The sequence below is a fragment of the Esox lucius genome, chromosome 11, assembly GCF_011004845.1.
Source record: "Esox lucius isolate fEsoLuc1 chromosome 11, fEsoLuc1.pri, whole genome shotgun sequence".
Lineage (NCBI taxonomy): Eukaryota > Metazoa > Chordata > Actinopteri > Esociformes > Esocidae > Esox > Esox lucius.
The window spans coordinates 21419866-21436379 of record NC_047579.1 but is presented as its reverse complement, the minus strand read 5'-3'; the positions used below and the strand labels follow the sequence as shown (position 1 = coordinate 21436379).

General features: G+C 38.0%; 1 protein-coding gene across 1 annotated transcript; it reads left to right on the top strand.

The window, feature by feature from the left end:
• Positions 1–2154: 2154 nt before the first annotated feature.
• Positions 2155–3515, top strand: LOC105027503 (dexamethasone-induced Ras-related protein 1-like). Its single transcript, XM_010899627.3, has 2 exons — positions 2155–2497; positions 2661–3515. The coding sequence occupies exons 1-2, from the start codon at positions 2227–2229 to the stop codon at positions 3188–3190; spliced, it is 801 nt and encodes a 266-aa protein (XP_010897929.2). The 5' UTR covers positions 2155–2226; the 3' UTR covers positions 3191–3515.
• The last annotated feature ends 12999 nt before the right edge of the window (positions 3516–16514 follow it).

The following is a 16514-nucleotide window of genomic DNA, read 5'->3' as shown; positions in this document are numbered from 1 at the left end:
TATCCAATAATAACCCTTAGTTATCATCAGTTAACTTAAAAAATAGAATCTGGCAGAGTTTTAGGACTGACATTATCCCCACTGTCATGCTTGCAGGTGGAATATAGGAGGTTGGGACGTTCATAGTCATTTACTATTATGAGGGTGTGTGAGGTGAGGGTCAATTACAGGTTTTAGGTACTTGTACAGTTAACAAAGCAAGCATCAGACAAAGCATAAGTAAGACAAGGGTAAATCTTGATTTGCCATTTATTAGATTCTGACAGCTGAAGATTTTCTTTTTGGAAAAGTGATGCAGAGTTGGCCACCTTTCTACTTGACAGGTAAGGCAAAATTAGATACTTAATTAAGCAAGTTAGCTTGCTAGTCAAGTAAAGTTGTGTAAGTTACTGCTGGATTGTTATTTTGCTAGACATAATAATAATAACTTTCCTAATATTTACCAATGGTGAACATCCATGGGTTACAAACAATCATTGCATGCAAAGAACATGCAACCACATTCTAAACATTACTACTTCATTGTACATAATGGTAATTTGTCTAAATACCTTTGGCACCCAAGATGAGGAGCCTGTGCAAAACATGTTGTAGTGTCTAATGGTTTTTTGAAACAGATGAAAATATAATCAAATTAAAGCTGACAGCCTTTCGTAAAAACACCACAGTCATTGTATACTTCTGATTCCAATGCTTGAATAATGCTGGAAGAGAGAACCAAAAGAAAATTGGCTACAATATTATTACAAGAAAGCTTATACATGCCTCACGGTGTTGTAAGCAAAACATGCTTTAATATTATAAGAAAAGTAGAATTCGATAATATCTTCGATTTGGAATGGGAAGAATCCAATTAGCATTAGAATACATTACCTTGTATGCGGTACAAATCACATTACTTAATAGGAACACCTCTAAGAGGTGTAATTCCCTTACTTTTTGACTTCAGACATATCTAAAGTAATGCATATTTCTCGCATAAAACACTTGTTTTTATTGTCCTGCTTTCAGCCTGTACAGAGCCAGATGTAAGTGCAGAGGTGACACAGAAACCAGGTGGGGTTTGAGTAAAGTGGGTTAATGGCTTCTGAGAGAACAACAACCTGCTTCATCCTTAGATCAACCCTATTAGATGCCTGTAGGCTGCCTCCATCTGAACACATTCAATAATCATTTGATTGGGATACATGATGCACCCTGTAAGATCGCTGGCTCGTTTCGCTGCCTTGACCTTAAAAAGATTTTAGATAAACCCTGTAAATCCATCCAAAGCGTGCAAATACACATGCATATGCTAACGAAGACAAACTGTGAGTTCAGCAAGCCTTGACTGACTGTCTGTCTTCAATCTATTGAAGAGTTATGAAAGTGGTTGTCCAGGTCACAATGATTCGGAGTACTAGACTAAGGATTTATAGCAAATTAGCTAAATCTATTTGCTAAATATTTGTTTGGGAAAATATTTTATGACCTCAATTTACCACAGCATGGAGAAAGTTAAATTCATTGTATTGATGGTGTTAAGTGTCATTTCAGCACCTTTATAATGTATGTTAAGCCCATGGATATCATTCAAATGAAGCATAGTGTGCAATATTATCTGAGTTTTTAGCTGACAGTGAAGCATGTCTTAGAAATAAATTATGTAAATGAACTATTATTTCTTGTAGGCAGTCATAAGTGTTATGAGAATTTATATCATTACACTTCACACACAACCATACCCATAGTCCATTGTGACATCATCATGACAACATTGACTTGAATATTATTCCTATTTTATTTAGTTACCAAAAATGGATATTAATATTATACGTTTTCATTTCTAACATTATTTGTAACCATGGCACGATCGATATTATGTCAATACAAATGTTTTGTATGATCTAACCCCATGATAGTGCACAATGGAGGAATTTATACCTGCTTTACACATTTGTTTTTATGTATGTATATTATTTTACCTAGACAATTTTACTTTCTAAAAAGACTTAATATATTTAACAGGCTGACACACAAAAGGCATAATAATAACCCCTCAGACTGATGCGTCATGCATGACGCGCAGGGGAGGAGTGGTTGACATCGCCTATATATGCCCAGTCCTCTCTCCTCCGATTCAGCAAAGCAGCAGTGCTTAGAAAGAGACAGGATCCCTCTAAACTAGGGCTCACATTTAGCATCTTGCTCTCACACCAGACACACGGTGTTGCAACGCTTGCAGGTATGATCAAGAAAATGTCTCCCTTTGAGAACGAGTTTAACATCCCAGCAAAAAACTGTTACAGGATGGTAATTCTAGGCTCTACAAAAGTTGGCAAGACAGCCATCATCTCTCGGTTTCTGAATGAAAGAGTCGAAGACCAGTATACACCAACTATCGAGGACTTTCACAGGAAATTCTACAATATTCGGGGAGATGTATACCAGTTAGACATTTTGGACACATCTGGAAACCATCCTTTCCCTGCTATGAGGAGACTATCTATCCTAACTGGTAAGCTTGACAAATATGATCTACAAGAGCTTATGAGATGTTGTAAATAATTGCAGGCAATAATGCTCAATATGAATCCTCCCAAGTAAAAGAATATGTAAAATGTATAATCAACTTTTGGATCAGTATTATTAATGTGCTTTTTCCCATTTTCTCTCATAAGGTGATGTTTTCATCCTGGTGTTCAGTCTTGATAACAGAGACTCCTTTCAGGAGGTCCAGCGCCTGAAGCGTCAGATTTATGAGACTAAGTCCTGTCTCAAAAACAAAACCAAGGAGAATGTAGACGTCCCGATAGTTATCTGCGGGAACAAGTGTGACCGGGAGTTTAACCGGGAAGTTCAGAATGAGGAGATCGAGCAGCTGGTGGCTGATGATGAACAGTGCGCCTACTATGAAATCTCTGCAAAACGGAACACTAATGTCGACCAAATGTTTCAGACTCTTTTTACCATGGCCAAACTGCCCAACGAGATGAGCCCAGACTCTCACCGCAAGGTTTCCGTACAGTACAGCGAAGTGCTACAAAACAGCAGCAGAAAGTCATTCAGAAATAAGAAATTAAAGGATGGCGAAGCATACGGAATTGTGGCACCATTTGCACGGCGACCAAGCGTGCACAGTGACTTGAGGTACATAAAAGAGAAAGCCATCGGCGGTGGACAGAGCAAACAAAGTTGCACCATCAGCTAAGGAATTTAGTGACCAGAACCACTGTTAAAACAACTGTTACAGTTATGGGAGTGACAACCACTAGGCTCCTCGCCAGTGTACGCCGTCCATGATAGCAGCACTCAAGGCGCAGCGACAGTCCGGGTTGTTCCAAGCCATGCCAGCGTGGGTGCATGTCATGGACAGGTCGACAGAGAACCACCAGTGTTCTCATCAACTAAATGATACTATAGCTGTTTACATTTTTTTTTTATTGGAAATGAGCCCAATCATATGTTTAGTTGCATCATGAACAATATGAATGTATATACTGTACATATTCATCTGTCAGTTTTTACTTTTCACAACGACCAGAAATAAATATGATGAGAAAATAAAAATGAAAAGTGAAAAATATCTTGATGTCTCTCATCCATTTCATGCATGGTGCTAGTAATAACGTTGATGACAAATATTATTATTCTCAGACCTTTTCAGTGATAGCTTAGTTTCATACACATACATTTACATTCATACATACAAACATGCATATACATTTACTACCTAAAAAACATTTATTATGAACCAGGGAAAAAGTCAGGTCTGGGCAATACAAATACACCTAATAATTATGTATTTATTTATTAATAAGAAATATTTAGCCATTAGCATTTTAATATTTAATATTAATTTAACCTTCTTATTATATTCTGGGTCCAGAACAGACTTTCAAATCACAAAATGTATTTTATGCAATTGTCCGATCATGACATCCATTACGTTTTTGGTCAGTTTGACCAATTGTTTCTCCTATGAGGCTGAACAACACTGGTCGAAAGACAGTTTGACCTTTACCATGACCTTTGCCAAATGGCCTTCTCTGCAGTAAAGATCTCACTCTAATCACAAGGATATACATACGTTTTCTCTGTGATGTTTATAGGCCAAGTGACAGAGATAAGAAAACACCTGTATATGATACTTTAATATACGATACTGTAACCAGTTAAAGGTTTGTAAACCACTTGTGCAATTATAGATTGTTTTAGTACCTGTATTAAGTCAGAACCAGTCTTTTATATCTGACATAACAGGTTTATGGTTATTAATTCCATGTGTTGGTTTAAAGTAAACCATGTATGTAGTGTTTTTTTCTCTTTTTGGGGGGTAGATCAACCATGAGCAAGCAAATATCTATGGGTAAACCATCTATATTAGCATAATTTAAACTCTATTTATTTATGTTATAGTTTAAGGGACTTTATGAGTGGGCACCGTCTGCACAATTAAACATGTTTCAAAAGCTAATAGCAAACACCATGTTTCCCCTTTGAATTCTTAAGGATACCACTTCCCCAATGTTGTTTCATTTAATGCAAGTTCCTCCCATGCTTTACCTCCAGTGACCACCACGGACAACAAATCTACAGCAAGCGCCAATCAATATACACCGAACAGAGTGCCGTTTTATTGTGGCCAGCCTAAGGCACACCTGTGCAATAATCATGCTGTCCAATCAGCATCTTGATATGCCACACCTGTGAGGTGGATGGATTATCTCGGCAAAGGAGAAGTGCTCACTAACACAGATTTAGATTGATTATAGTTCAGCTCATGATGAATGGGGGCAAAAACAAAAGTGTTGCGTTTATAATTTTGTTCAGTGTATATGCACATACCTAAGTTCACTTATGATAACACACAGGGATGCCGACAGGAATGACAGGGCCCGGGACAGAATTTTACATTTAGGACCCAAACCACGTGACAAAAAAATTATGAATAGGAATTAAATGACTCCAAAAAAACAAGTCATAAACATTTTATTGTTTAATGCTTTCATTCATAACTAGGCCATATTCAAATCCTTTTGTTTTCAACACAGGTAATTAATTATGTCACATCTTTTCAATTCATAACCTACTTAGTCCCAATCAGCCATTACTGAACTGCTACACATATTTAGATGTTCTCTTTTAGATTTGTCCATCCATTTCTGTGCTCCTAGTTTTGGTTGCATGGCAGCAATGTTTAGCCAGATAGCTACTATACTGTAGTTAGACACATTTATTGGTTACATTTGAAAAAAATGTAAGCTCCACTCTGTAGGATTTTTTTCAGCAATAAGAAGCTTTTACAGCATTTTACAATCACTCATTTGTCAGAAAGCAATTCTGAACCAATGCATGATAGAGAATCACGTTCCGAATAAAAATATGAAAATGGAATTACCTGTTCCAAAAAAAGCACTAACTCAGATTTCGACGACGTTCTTCTTAGCCTTGCTAATGTTAGCTTAGGGTTTCTGGTAGCTAGCTACAGAGAGTTGGTCTAAGCTTTCTTCCGCTTTGCTATTTTTGTAGTGTATGCTGTAGTAGACAAGGGAGGAACTGACGGTTTGTCGTCCTGGTCTCTAGCTGCCATTATAGTTTCTTACAGTAAGCAAACCTTGCCTCTTACTGCATAGTTATGCTACATATAATATCATCCAGGTAAAATAAGCCAAGGAGGAAAGCCTGCCTCACAGAAGGCGATTGGCTGGGAAGTAGCGGCATGCTCAAAAAATGATAAAATGATATTCCACCGGCACTTAATTTTTTTAAAAACTTAATTAATCCTATCTAGTGCAGCTTTAACAAAATTATGTTGGCACTGGTGTTAGGGTATCACCCTGATTAGCTGTTGGTGTTAGGGTATCACCCTGATTGGCTGTTGGTGTTAGGGTATCACTCTGATTGGCTGTTGCTAGAACAAACCATTTTTACAGAAAAGGGTTTAATCAAAATGCTGTATAAAAAACAGCAAAGAGTAGAAAACATGAATCCCTTCATCAATGCAATTCTTCTGTTTAAAAACTGTTAACCTTCTCAACAGTACTGAATACAACACTGACTAATTTATAATTATATGTAGGCCAACCAAATGCCCCTCCCCCAGACCTGGGCCCAGAACAACATTCATGGTTGTCCCCCGCTGTTGGCGTCCACTGATTACACACACAGATGACATATAGACCCACCACTATTTTTACAAAAATGTATAGCCACATTCACACACACAAACTTTAATCTGTACCATGGCAAAGGTATTTTAAACATAAGATAAGCCTATCCTATTAGCCTGCTTGAAAATCATTTTGGTATTATAGAGACTTTCAGAGATTCATTTTAAGCCATACTATTTGGTCATTGAACTGATATTCATTATATAAATATGCTTGTTTTACTTTTCCAAATAAACTCACATACTTTTTTCATAAAATGTTATCTTGGTGTAGTTAGTGCCATGAATTCAGAAGTGAATTGTTGGATCACCGGGGAGTTGACCAAGTCATCTGCATACATTGTTACCTTTTTCTTAATCCCCAGGATGTTCTAAATCTTAGCTAATAGCTAAAATGTCTATTGCTATAGTGAATCAATATGGGGACGATGGACATCCTTGTTTTACTCCTCTTGACATTTAAAACTGAAATGCCCATTATTTAAAATACAATTTTTGGTTACTATACAAAATCTGCACTAAGTCTATGACAGATTTACTAAAATTTAAATAGTTCAAACATGTATATAGAAAATCTAGTCATACTTTATAAGGTCTTTGACAGTCTGCTATGAAGATCAGGCCAGGTATTTTCGCCTTTTCATATTGATCTATTATTTTAAGTAACTGATGTATGACATCTGCAGTGTATTGTCAATGGATAATTTTATTTATTTATTTTAAGTGCAAAACTGAACAATTGTAATTTGATGTTCATATACAATCCATTAAATGATTCTTCATTGTGTATTTTATCCATTCAGATTTAGATCCCATGTATTATATAAATGTTTTGACATGCTGTGTAAGATATAATTCAAATACTATTAGTTGTTGTTGTTCTATTTACATACAGTGCCCATAACAATTATTGGCTTCCCCAGTATAGATTTGTAAAATAGAGTTATAAATAATTCACCTTTTTCACTGGGGTATACAGTAAATATTAGGTGACACAGAGGCCATATTCCTTTACTCATACATCAACATGGGAAAGATAAGAAAACACACAAATCAAATTAGGTAAAAGTGTGTTTAGCTTCATAAGTTAGGGCTATAAATAAATACTCACCTAAAAATGCCCATATCTACTGTTAGGGCAATACTAAAAAATGTAAAGCAACTGGAACTGTTACAAACTTGCTTGGAAGAGAACCCAAGTTTATTTTACCCCGACATACAGTGAGGAGGATGGTAAGAGAGGCAGAAATATCCCCAAAGACCATTGTTGGAGATTTACAGAGGAGAGTAGCATCTTGAGGTCACAAAGTCTCCAAAACAACCATTAGACATCATCTCCATGTCAACAAATTATTTGGAAAACATGCCTTAAAAAGCCATCTTCTCATTACACCACAAATGTAAGCATCTGGAGTATGCTCAATGTTACTGGAACTTTGACTGGAACTGAGTGCTAGGGTCAAATTAAACAAAAAAAAAATTGCTTTTTGGCAACAAACACTCAAGGTGGTTTTGGCATACACAGAAGGATGGCTATACTGAAAATAACCTGATCCCCACTTTTAAGTATGTTGGAGGTTCCGTGATGTTGTTTTTCCTTTAACGGTCCTGGGAACCCTGTTAGAGAAAATAGCATACTGAACTCCATGAAATACCTTGACATTTTAAATATGAATCTGGGTGCCTCTGCCAGGAACCTAACACTGTTGTCATTGGCTCTTCTAGCAGGACAATGGTCCAAAACATGCATCCAAATCAACCCAGAAATAGTTCACTGAACACAAAAAAAGGTTCTGCTATGGCCATCTCAGGCTCCTGACCTAAACCAGAGAGGAACAAGGACCCTGAATTATCTGGAGAGATTCTGCCAAGAGGAATGGTCTCATATTCGTTGATCTGTATTCTCCAACCTTATTAGATGTTACAGTAGAAGACTCAACAAATTTCACAATGTACAGTAAAGATTTTGATCTTTAATATATTTAATTCATCGAGAACCGATGTGTGATTTAAGACTTCCCCAAAAACATTTGAGCAGTGAATATTAAGTATCAAAATCTTTACTGTACATTGTGTACAAACAAAATTATGTAACAACAATCAGTGGAAACTAAAATCGCCAATCCATTGAGGGTGCAAATTTCATCACGGCAACTCACAACGTGACTCAGTAGTGTGGATGGCCCCTATGTGCTTGTATGCACTCCCAACAACGTCTAGGAATGCACCTATATGAAACGGCAGATGGTGTCCTGGGGGATCCTATTTATTTTTTGTTCTGTCCCCCTGTTTGTTTGCAAGGTAATACCAATTTATCGGCATTCTGAGCGTTCTAAATGGTTTTCTGTATTCGAACTTTAGCTTATCTGTTTAACGATGTTGTCTCCTGCCTGTCTCTTCTGTACTGTTGATCTCTTCAGACTGTCTACCTGTGCTTTGGATTCCTATATCAAAAAACACAGGTAGACAGTCCACAGGCAGGAGACCACAAATTCTTTATTTGTAAAGATTTTGTAAAATTTTACCCAATTTTTCATCCAATTAGATACATTTCTTCATTAAAAAAGTGCAAGTGCAAGTTCAAAAATAAGTGAAGCAAAATTGCATTGGTTGGTAAGTTGGTAAATAGAATTATGTGGGTAAATAATTGGGTACCAAATCAACCAATCAAAGGAGGGATGTTTAAGAAGGGGCTTTGTTGGGACTCTGATTAAAGAGACAAGGAACCTGGTCCTTTTTGTGTTACCCAATAAAGTTAATGAAGTGGATCTCACAAAAGAAATCTTAGAACACATCACAAAGAGGCCAAATATAACATCTGGAGATTTGCAACCTTCCCTTGCTACATCTCAGGTTACTGGGCATGCTACAACAGTAAGAACACTGAATTGAAATGGCATTAATGCGAGGATTGCAAGGAAGAAGCCTCTGCTGTAAAAAAAATACCTAATGGCCTGTTTTTTCTTTGCCAAAGACCACCAGGAAAACCTGAAGGTTTCTGGAAGTCCATTCTCTGGACCGTTTTTGTCATATTCATTTACAGGGCTTCAAGGCATCTCAAAATAAAGTAGATTTCATATAGGCCCAATGTCACCTGTATTTCCATCACTAAAAATATATTTTTTTTGGTGCTCTAAAATATATACTACTATTAAAACGTTTGGTGTCACTTCAAAATGTCCATGTTTTTGAAAGAAAAGCACATTATTGTCCATTAAATTAACATCAAATTAATCGGGCATACAGTGTAGACAACGTTAATGTTGTAAACTTTTGCGCTAAATAAAGAAGCAATGCAAATGCCCTTTAGACTAGTTGAGTGTCAGCAATTTGATTACAGACTCAAAATGGTATTTCAAAGGCATTTCTTCTGATACTTGTCTGCCAATTCTCGTTCTGAGAAAATAAGTGTTACGGGTTGAATATCTTGTACATTTAGGTATTTAGATCACAAAGAAGAACATTTGTGAGACACAACCAAATGAAAAGATGCTGGAGGAGTGCTTCACACCATTTGTCAAGCATGGTGGAGGCAATTTGATGGTCTGTGGTTGCTTTGGTTGTGGTAAAGAGGAAGATGTATACAGGCAAAAGGGATCTTGAAGAAGGAAGGCTATCACTCTATTTTGCTACGCCGTGCCCTGTGGATGGCCCTTGTTTGGAGACAGTTTCCTAAAACAGGACAATGACTGAAAGCACAGCTCCAAACTATGGAAGAACTATTTGAAGAAGAGGCAGTACTGGTATTCTGTGGCCAGCACAATCATCAGATGTCAACCCTATTGCGCTGTCGTTTGAGCAGCTTAACCATATGGTACATAAGAAGTGGCCATCAAGCCCAAGATTAGAATACCTTATTAGATTGTTTAGTAACGATTTATGCAACAGTCAGATGAGCTGACAGAACTGTTTATTCACAGAAACATATATATATTGGATATAGCATGACACAGTTCTTGTCTATAGCATGACACAGTTCTAAATTGTAAAATGTATCATTAGGGTATTGCTAACGCTGAGGATAACAGCAAGCTTATAAAAATGTGCTTCTACATTATGTAGACCAGTCTTATGTATACTTTCAGATCTATACAGGTTCAAACAAGGGGGTACAGTCTATTGATTCTGGACCATGGTCTTTGCTTAGCCGTTATTTAGCTTTTAATGGCATACATACATATAGTGGACCAATGTAGTATCAAAACATTTTCTTATAATTTTATAGTGAGCTTGGAGGGCTTGTGAATCACAGGGTTGAATTGTGTCCTGAGGTTGTTGACTTAAAGCTGACTGCTGAACAACCATATCTGATCCTGTGTGTATAGGGAGAGATACTGTAGTATACAGCTGCTTGCTCGGGTAGATAACATGAACGGAGGAGACACAGGTCGTGTTTGTATTATATACAGTATTGAGATCAATGCACAAGTCTTTGCTGTAAGTGTTCAGGGAGGCTGAAGTGAGGACCATATTTTAGTCATGAAATGTAATCAGAGTAAGCTTGACAAATTCACGAGAGTAGAAACTACAACCTACAGAGGAGGTCATTTGACACCAATCCTGTTGTAGGGCACAGAGGACACCTCTCAGGGGTTCTGAGGAGTTGGCCCCACACTCATCTGGTCTGTTGTTGAAGTCTGTCTGAGGGCATTTGCTTGACTAATGACCATTCGCCTATATTCTGGCATAAGAGAATATGTAGACCATTTTCTCATGAGAATGCTGGTATACAGGAAGACACCTTGAAAAAATATCTTGAATTCTCAGTGATCTCCCCAATTTTTTTGTTTATGATTTTGTTCACAAATCAGTGGATAATATCTAGCAATGCTTATAATAGCTTGTCCCAAGAATAGCAAGTGGATCAGTGGATATTACAAGTATGAATACATTATCCCATTCTTGGAGAAATTCCAGCAGCGATAACCTTTCTTCAGTGAGTTTAAAGTGTCTAAATCATTCATGGTTCTTGTTATTTCCTTTCATGTTTTGCCCTACTAAGACCTATATAACCAGGTGATCAGACCGAGGGTTGTGTTAAGTGACAAACTCAGGTGAAGGAAAAGCCTTTGATCACTAAACCCTCTGTGGAATGGCTTTAACACCTGATTTGCCGGACAGCGTAAGCGGAGCCGGCCAAGAAGAGCGAATGTCTCTTACTGAGTGAGTGGCTGGCTGGCTGGCTGACTGAGTACCCCTTGTTAAATGGCGTGGTGGTTATAGAAGTGGACATTTGAACTATTGGTTCCAAGTTCATATCTCCTTGCAGGCGGAGCGAAGTACACATTGTGAATTATTCTGTACAGATGAAAACTTTGCTGGCTGAAACCATCAGTATCTACATTATAGTAAGTCTGAAATAAAACAGTTTACGATTATATTGCGACTGTTTCCGGTGGATTTTCGAAGTACGCATCCGTGCATGTGTTTTGGGTCAGTATAGACAAACACTTTTGCTGGCTTAACATATAGTAGTTACGTTATAGTAAGCCTTAACTGAAACTGTATATGGTCATATTGTGATTGTTTCTGGCATGGAAAAGTTCATCTTCAGTCTATCAATTGCTAAATTTTTATCATTATTCCTAGGAAGTTAGTAGATTCTAGTAAGCCTATTACTGGCTAATAAGCTGGTGGAGGTAAACTTAATAAGAAACACAATCCTCAATAGAGTCTAGCGACGGTTGAAACGTGTGATGCCGTGGCGTAGTGGTTAAAGACAGTGCCTCTCATGTGGCAGACATGAGCTAGAATCTATTGAGAGCAACAACATTTATTAATTATTTCTGTTAGATTCCACAATTCTCTCATCTTTTCACTTGATGATCATCACCTTTTTTGATAGTTATTGTATCAATGTTATTCACAAATGAAAGAAAAAAGTATGTTGTTTTGCAATGAAAGAAAAAATATGTTCTTATGCCATGAAATGAAATAGCTTTGGCAGACTCGCTAGCAATTGCTCAATTCTTATAACTATTCCAGTAAGTTAGTAGATACTGGTTAAGCTTATTACTGCCTAATACGCCGTATTAGCTAATACGCCAGTAGCAAACGCCATACATAGACACTGTTTGTGGTGGAGGTAAACTTAGTAAGAAAGGTTAGTCAGTTTAACTGTATCAATGTTATTCATGAATGGCCAATTAAATGTTTAAACGGCCAGTGGCAAAGGAGGATTTGTTCAGGATAGAGTCAAGGCTATACTGACACCCAGCAAATGTACAGCTTTGGGGTATAGTGGTTAACAACATAGCCTTTTTGGGCAACTTAGGTTTGAATCTCAAGAAGGCAACTCTTTCTATTGCGGGCCGACTGAACTAGGCTTGCCTGGTTTCTTGTTTTAGATGCATGCTGGGACCAAATATTTTTTGTTGTGTAATATGTTTTTTATATGTGCATAATGCATGAGTAAGATCACTACCGTGTCTCAGTTAGACATGAAATTCAGAGTTTGAAGCCCAACCTTATAGTGAGCTTTGAGCCAGTACCACACTGCACAAATATGTGATCCTACTTGAGAACCCCTGTCTTGAGATAAAAATTGAGAACCTACATATCACTTTAGCAATGAACTGTCGGAAATAAAGGTGTTGTCAGAATTGACACAATAACTTAAACAAAAGTTTAAAAAAAATAATCCTGCTAATTACACTTTTCAGGGTCACCAAATATATCCCTTGATTTTCTCTGTCTTGGAGACACCAGCTTTTGTGAGCACATACACTCACCTAGAGGATTATTAGGAATACAATACTAATACTGTGTTTGACCCCCTTTCGCCTTTAGAACTGCCTTAATTCTATGTGGCATTGATTCAACAAGGTGCTGAAAGCATTCTTTAGAAATGTTGGCCCATATTGATAGGATAGCATCTTGCAGTTGATGGAGATTTGTGGGATGCACATCCAGGGCACGAAGCTCCCGTTCCACCACATCCCAAAGATGCTCTATTGGGTTGAGATCTGGTGACTGTGGGGGCAATTTCAGTACAGTGAACTCATTGTCATGTTCAAGAAACCAATTTGAAATGATTCAAGCTTTGTGACATGGTGCATTATCCTGCTGGAAGTAGCCATCAGAGGATGGGTACATGGTGGTCATAAAGGGATGGACATGGCCAGAAACAATGCTCAGGTAGGCCGTGGCATTTAAACAATGCCCAATTGGCACTAAGGGGCCTAAAGTGTGCCAAGAAAACATCCCCCACGCCATTACACCACCACCAGCAGCCTGCACAGTGGTAACAAGGCATGATGAATCCATGTTCTCAATCTGTTTACGCCAAATTCTGACTCTACCATCTGAATGTCTCAACAGAAATCGAGACTCATCAGACCATTCAACATTCTTCCAATTTTCAACTTTCCAATATTGGTGAGCTTGTGCAAATTGTAGCCTCTTTTTCCTATTTGTAGTGGAGATGAGTGGTACCTGGTGGGGTCTTCTGCTGTTGTAGCCCATCCGCCTCAAGGTTGTGCGTGTTGTGGCTTCACAAATGCTTTGCTGCATACCTCGGTTGTAACAAGTGGTTATTTCAGGCAAAGTTGCTCTTCTATCAGCTTGAATCAGTCGGCCCATTCTCCTCTGACCTCTAGCATCAACAAGGCATTTTTCGCCCACAGGACTGCCGCATACTGGATGTTTTTCCCTTTTCACACCATTCTTTGTAAACCCTAGAAATGGTTGTGTGTGAAAATCCCAGTAACTGAGCAGATTGTGAAATACTCAGACCAGCCCGTCTGGCACCAACAACCATGCCACGCTCAGAATTGCTTAAATCACCTTTCTTTCCCATTCTGACATTCAGTTTGGAGTTCAGGAGATTGTCTTGACCAGGACCACACCCCTAAATGCATTGAAGCAACTGCCATGTGATTGGTTGATTAGATAATTGAATTAATGAGAAATTGAACAGGTGTTCCTAATAATCCTTTAGGTGAGTGTATGTTTCCTGCTTTAAGCCAATACCTGTTGCCAAGCCTGTGTGTGAGAGATTGTGCAGATGTGTGTGTGCACATGCTGATGAAAGCTGATGGAAATTGTTGGCCAACACAATGTTTAGTATAATGCATTGCAGTGGTGCTACATCAGGTAGCCAACATAATATTATCAAACAGCCTACATTCTATGCTCAAACAGGCTACATTCAGTCCTACAACAGGCTACATTCTACTCTCCAACACCAGATGGATAAGTGATAGTGGCATCTGGAGAAAACAAACACTGATGTAAAATACACCTGGGCATTAGCCAGATGAAAGCATCCCAAATTGTACCCTATTTGCTATAGAATGACCCATGGTGAAAAATATTGTATGGGAAAAAGAACAGAGTGTGATTTGGAAGAAAACATGGTTCCAATTATGATTCTGTCAGTGTCTGATAGTAGCCCCAGACCTTCATTTAGGTATATTACAGGTACATACAGTTATGCATCAAAACCACTTGCTTTCAAATTTAGAATTTGTTGGCTAATATAATTATGTTAGTGATTCTGCTTAGAGGTTTTTCACATATAAACAAGATATTACAAATCCAGTCCCAAATGAAAGGTTTAAAATAATATTTTGTTCATCTCCTATTAATCTTTAATAGGAGAGACCCAATTTATTTTACTAAGGTGGGATCCTCAACTGGAAGAAAGAATTTACACAAAACAGAACATTATTGTTTACTTATCATCAAGGGAAAGCAGCATGACAGAATAGTTAAATATTTATGATTCCAGTGCATTGCTGTGTTCATACTATTATGGGAAAGTAACAAAATGTTTTATTACATTAATTCTATTATTATTACACCAATAACTAAGGCAAGAAACAAATTAACTGCAGTACGAACAACAGGTTCCTATTGTTGAAACTGTATAATGCTCTCACAGCTATTTCCTGCTGATGTAGTGTTCAGCACTGAAATAGTTTTGGGAGGTCACTTCTGCAGGGATTGCACAAGAATATGTGTTAGTGGACTTAATTTAAAAGCCCAGAAGATTTTCCCAGTACAAATTCAGTGGAATCAGACATTCAGGGCAGGGTGGGCAGGGAGGAGGAAGGTGTCACTGGAAGAGGTTAGGTGGATGTATGCCTAGATCCACCCGGTGAAGCCCTGTGTGGTGGTGAACAAACAGGCTGTCTCAATGTCTTGACCTTGCGTGTGAAGATGAGTGATGTATGTGTGTTTGTGGTGAGTGTTTTTATTTTTTGGGGCGGGGGAGGTTTGGGGGGTTGTGCTGTGTGTAATCGGCGGCATTTGCGCGTACGTGTGTTTTTGTGTACAGACACAATGATCCTCTTCTTTGCTTTTGGTACACGAACCTGATAGTCTCTGATCACTCCCCAGCTAATCCCTGATTCAATTTTAGGTAAGGCTCAAACATCTCTCTTTTTATCCTAGTCATGGAGGCTTAAATAACACAATGCACACTGTGATGTAAGGCTCTACAACAGTGCGGACCACATCTGAAAGATGAAGATGGAAACAAAGTAAAAGATTACAGAATTTTGGATAATAAGTACATTAGGTCCGCTGGGTAAACCCATACACAGGGAAAATGGGATCGGCGGGTGGCTATGCTAATTTCAGAGCTGTAACGTCTGTAGCTGAGTGCATGTTTATGTGTGTTTGTGTGCAGGGAGACCCATATCCCAACAGCCCTGAACTTAGTTTTATCGATCTGATAGATGGATAGATCTTGTTCTCAAATAACACAAAAGAACAACACAGGAGAGAAAAAGAGTGAAAAAAATAAACCTAGGATAAATGATCTTAAAGCATGAATAAAATGCAAAAATCTAACTAAAACTGAACAAGAAATTAACACAATACATTTGTCATACAGGATGCTGTACATTAAATTATCTCTGTTTGCGAATTCACTGGGACAAAATGTAATTGATGGGGGCTCTGTCTTTTTTCAAAACAAGTAAAAACAAATGTGTAATGTTCTGTAATAAGAATGTAAGATATGTGTTGCTGTTGCATATTATGCATATTTGGGCAAAAAGTAAAGCACAAGACTACTGTGCCCTCTGCATTTGGCATCAACTAAGGGGTGGGTTAACAGATTCAAATGCTACACATACTCAAGATAAACGTTTGCTTAAAGTGGGGTACATTTTGAAGCACCCCATTAAACAAATAGGGTCAATCCCAGTCAGTCTGAATTATTATGCTGCATCCATTTAAATCTAAGGAAAGCTCTATCAAATGTTTCTGTTGTCCTTTTGAAGTCCTAGATGTCCCTATCCTTGTCCAACTGGTGGTGCAGCTGGTCTGGATTCTGCCTAAAGACTCTGGACGCAGCCCATGCATGTATTGACCCGCTCAATCTGAAACATGCAAAAACATGTGTGTCGCCCAA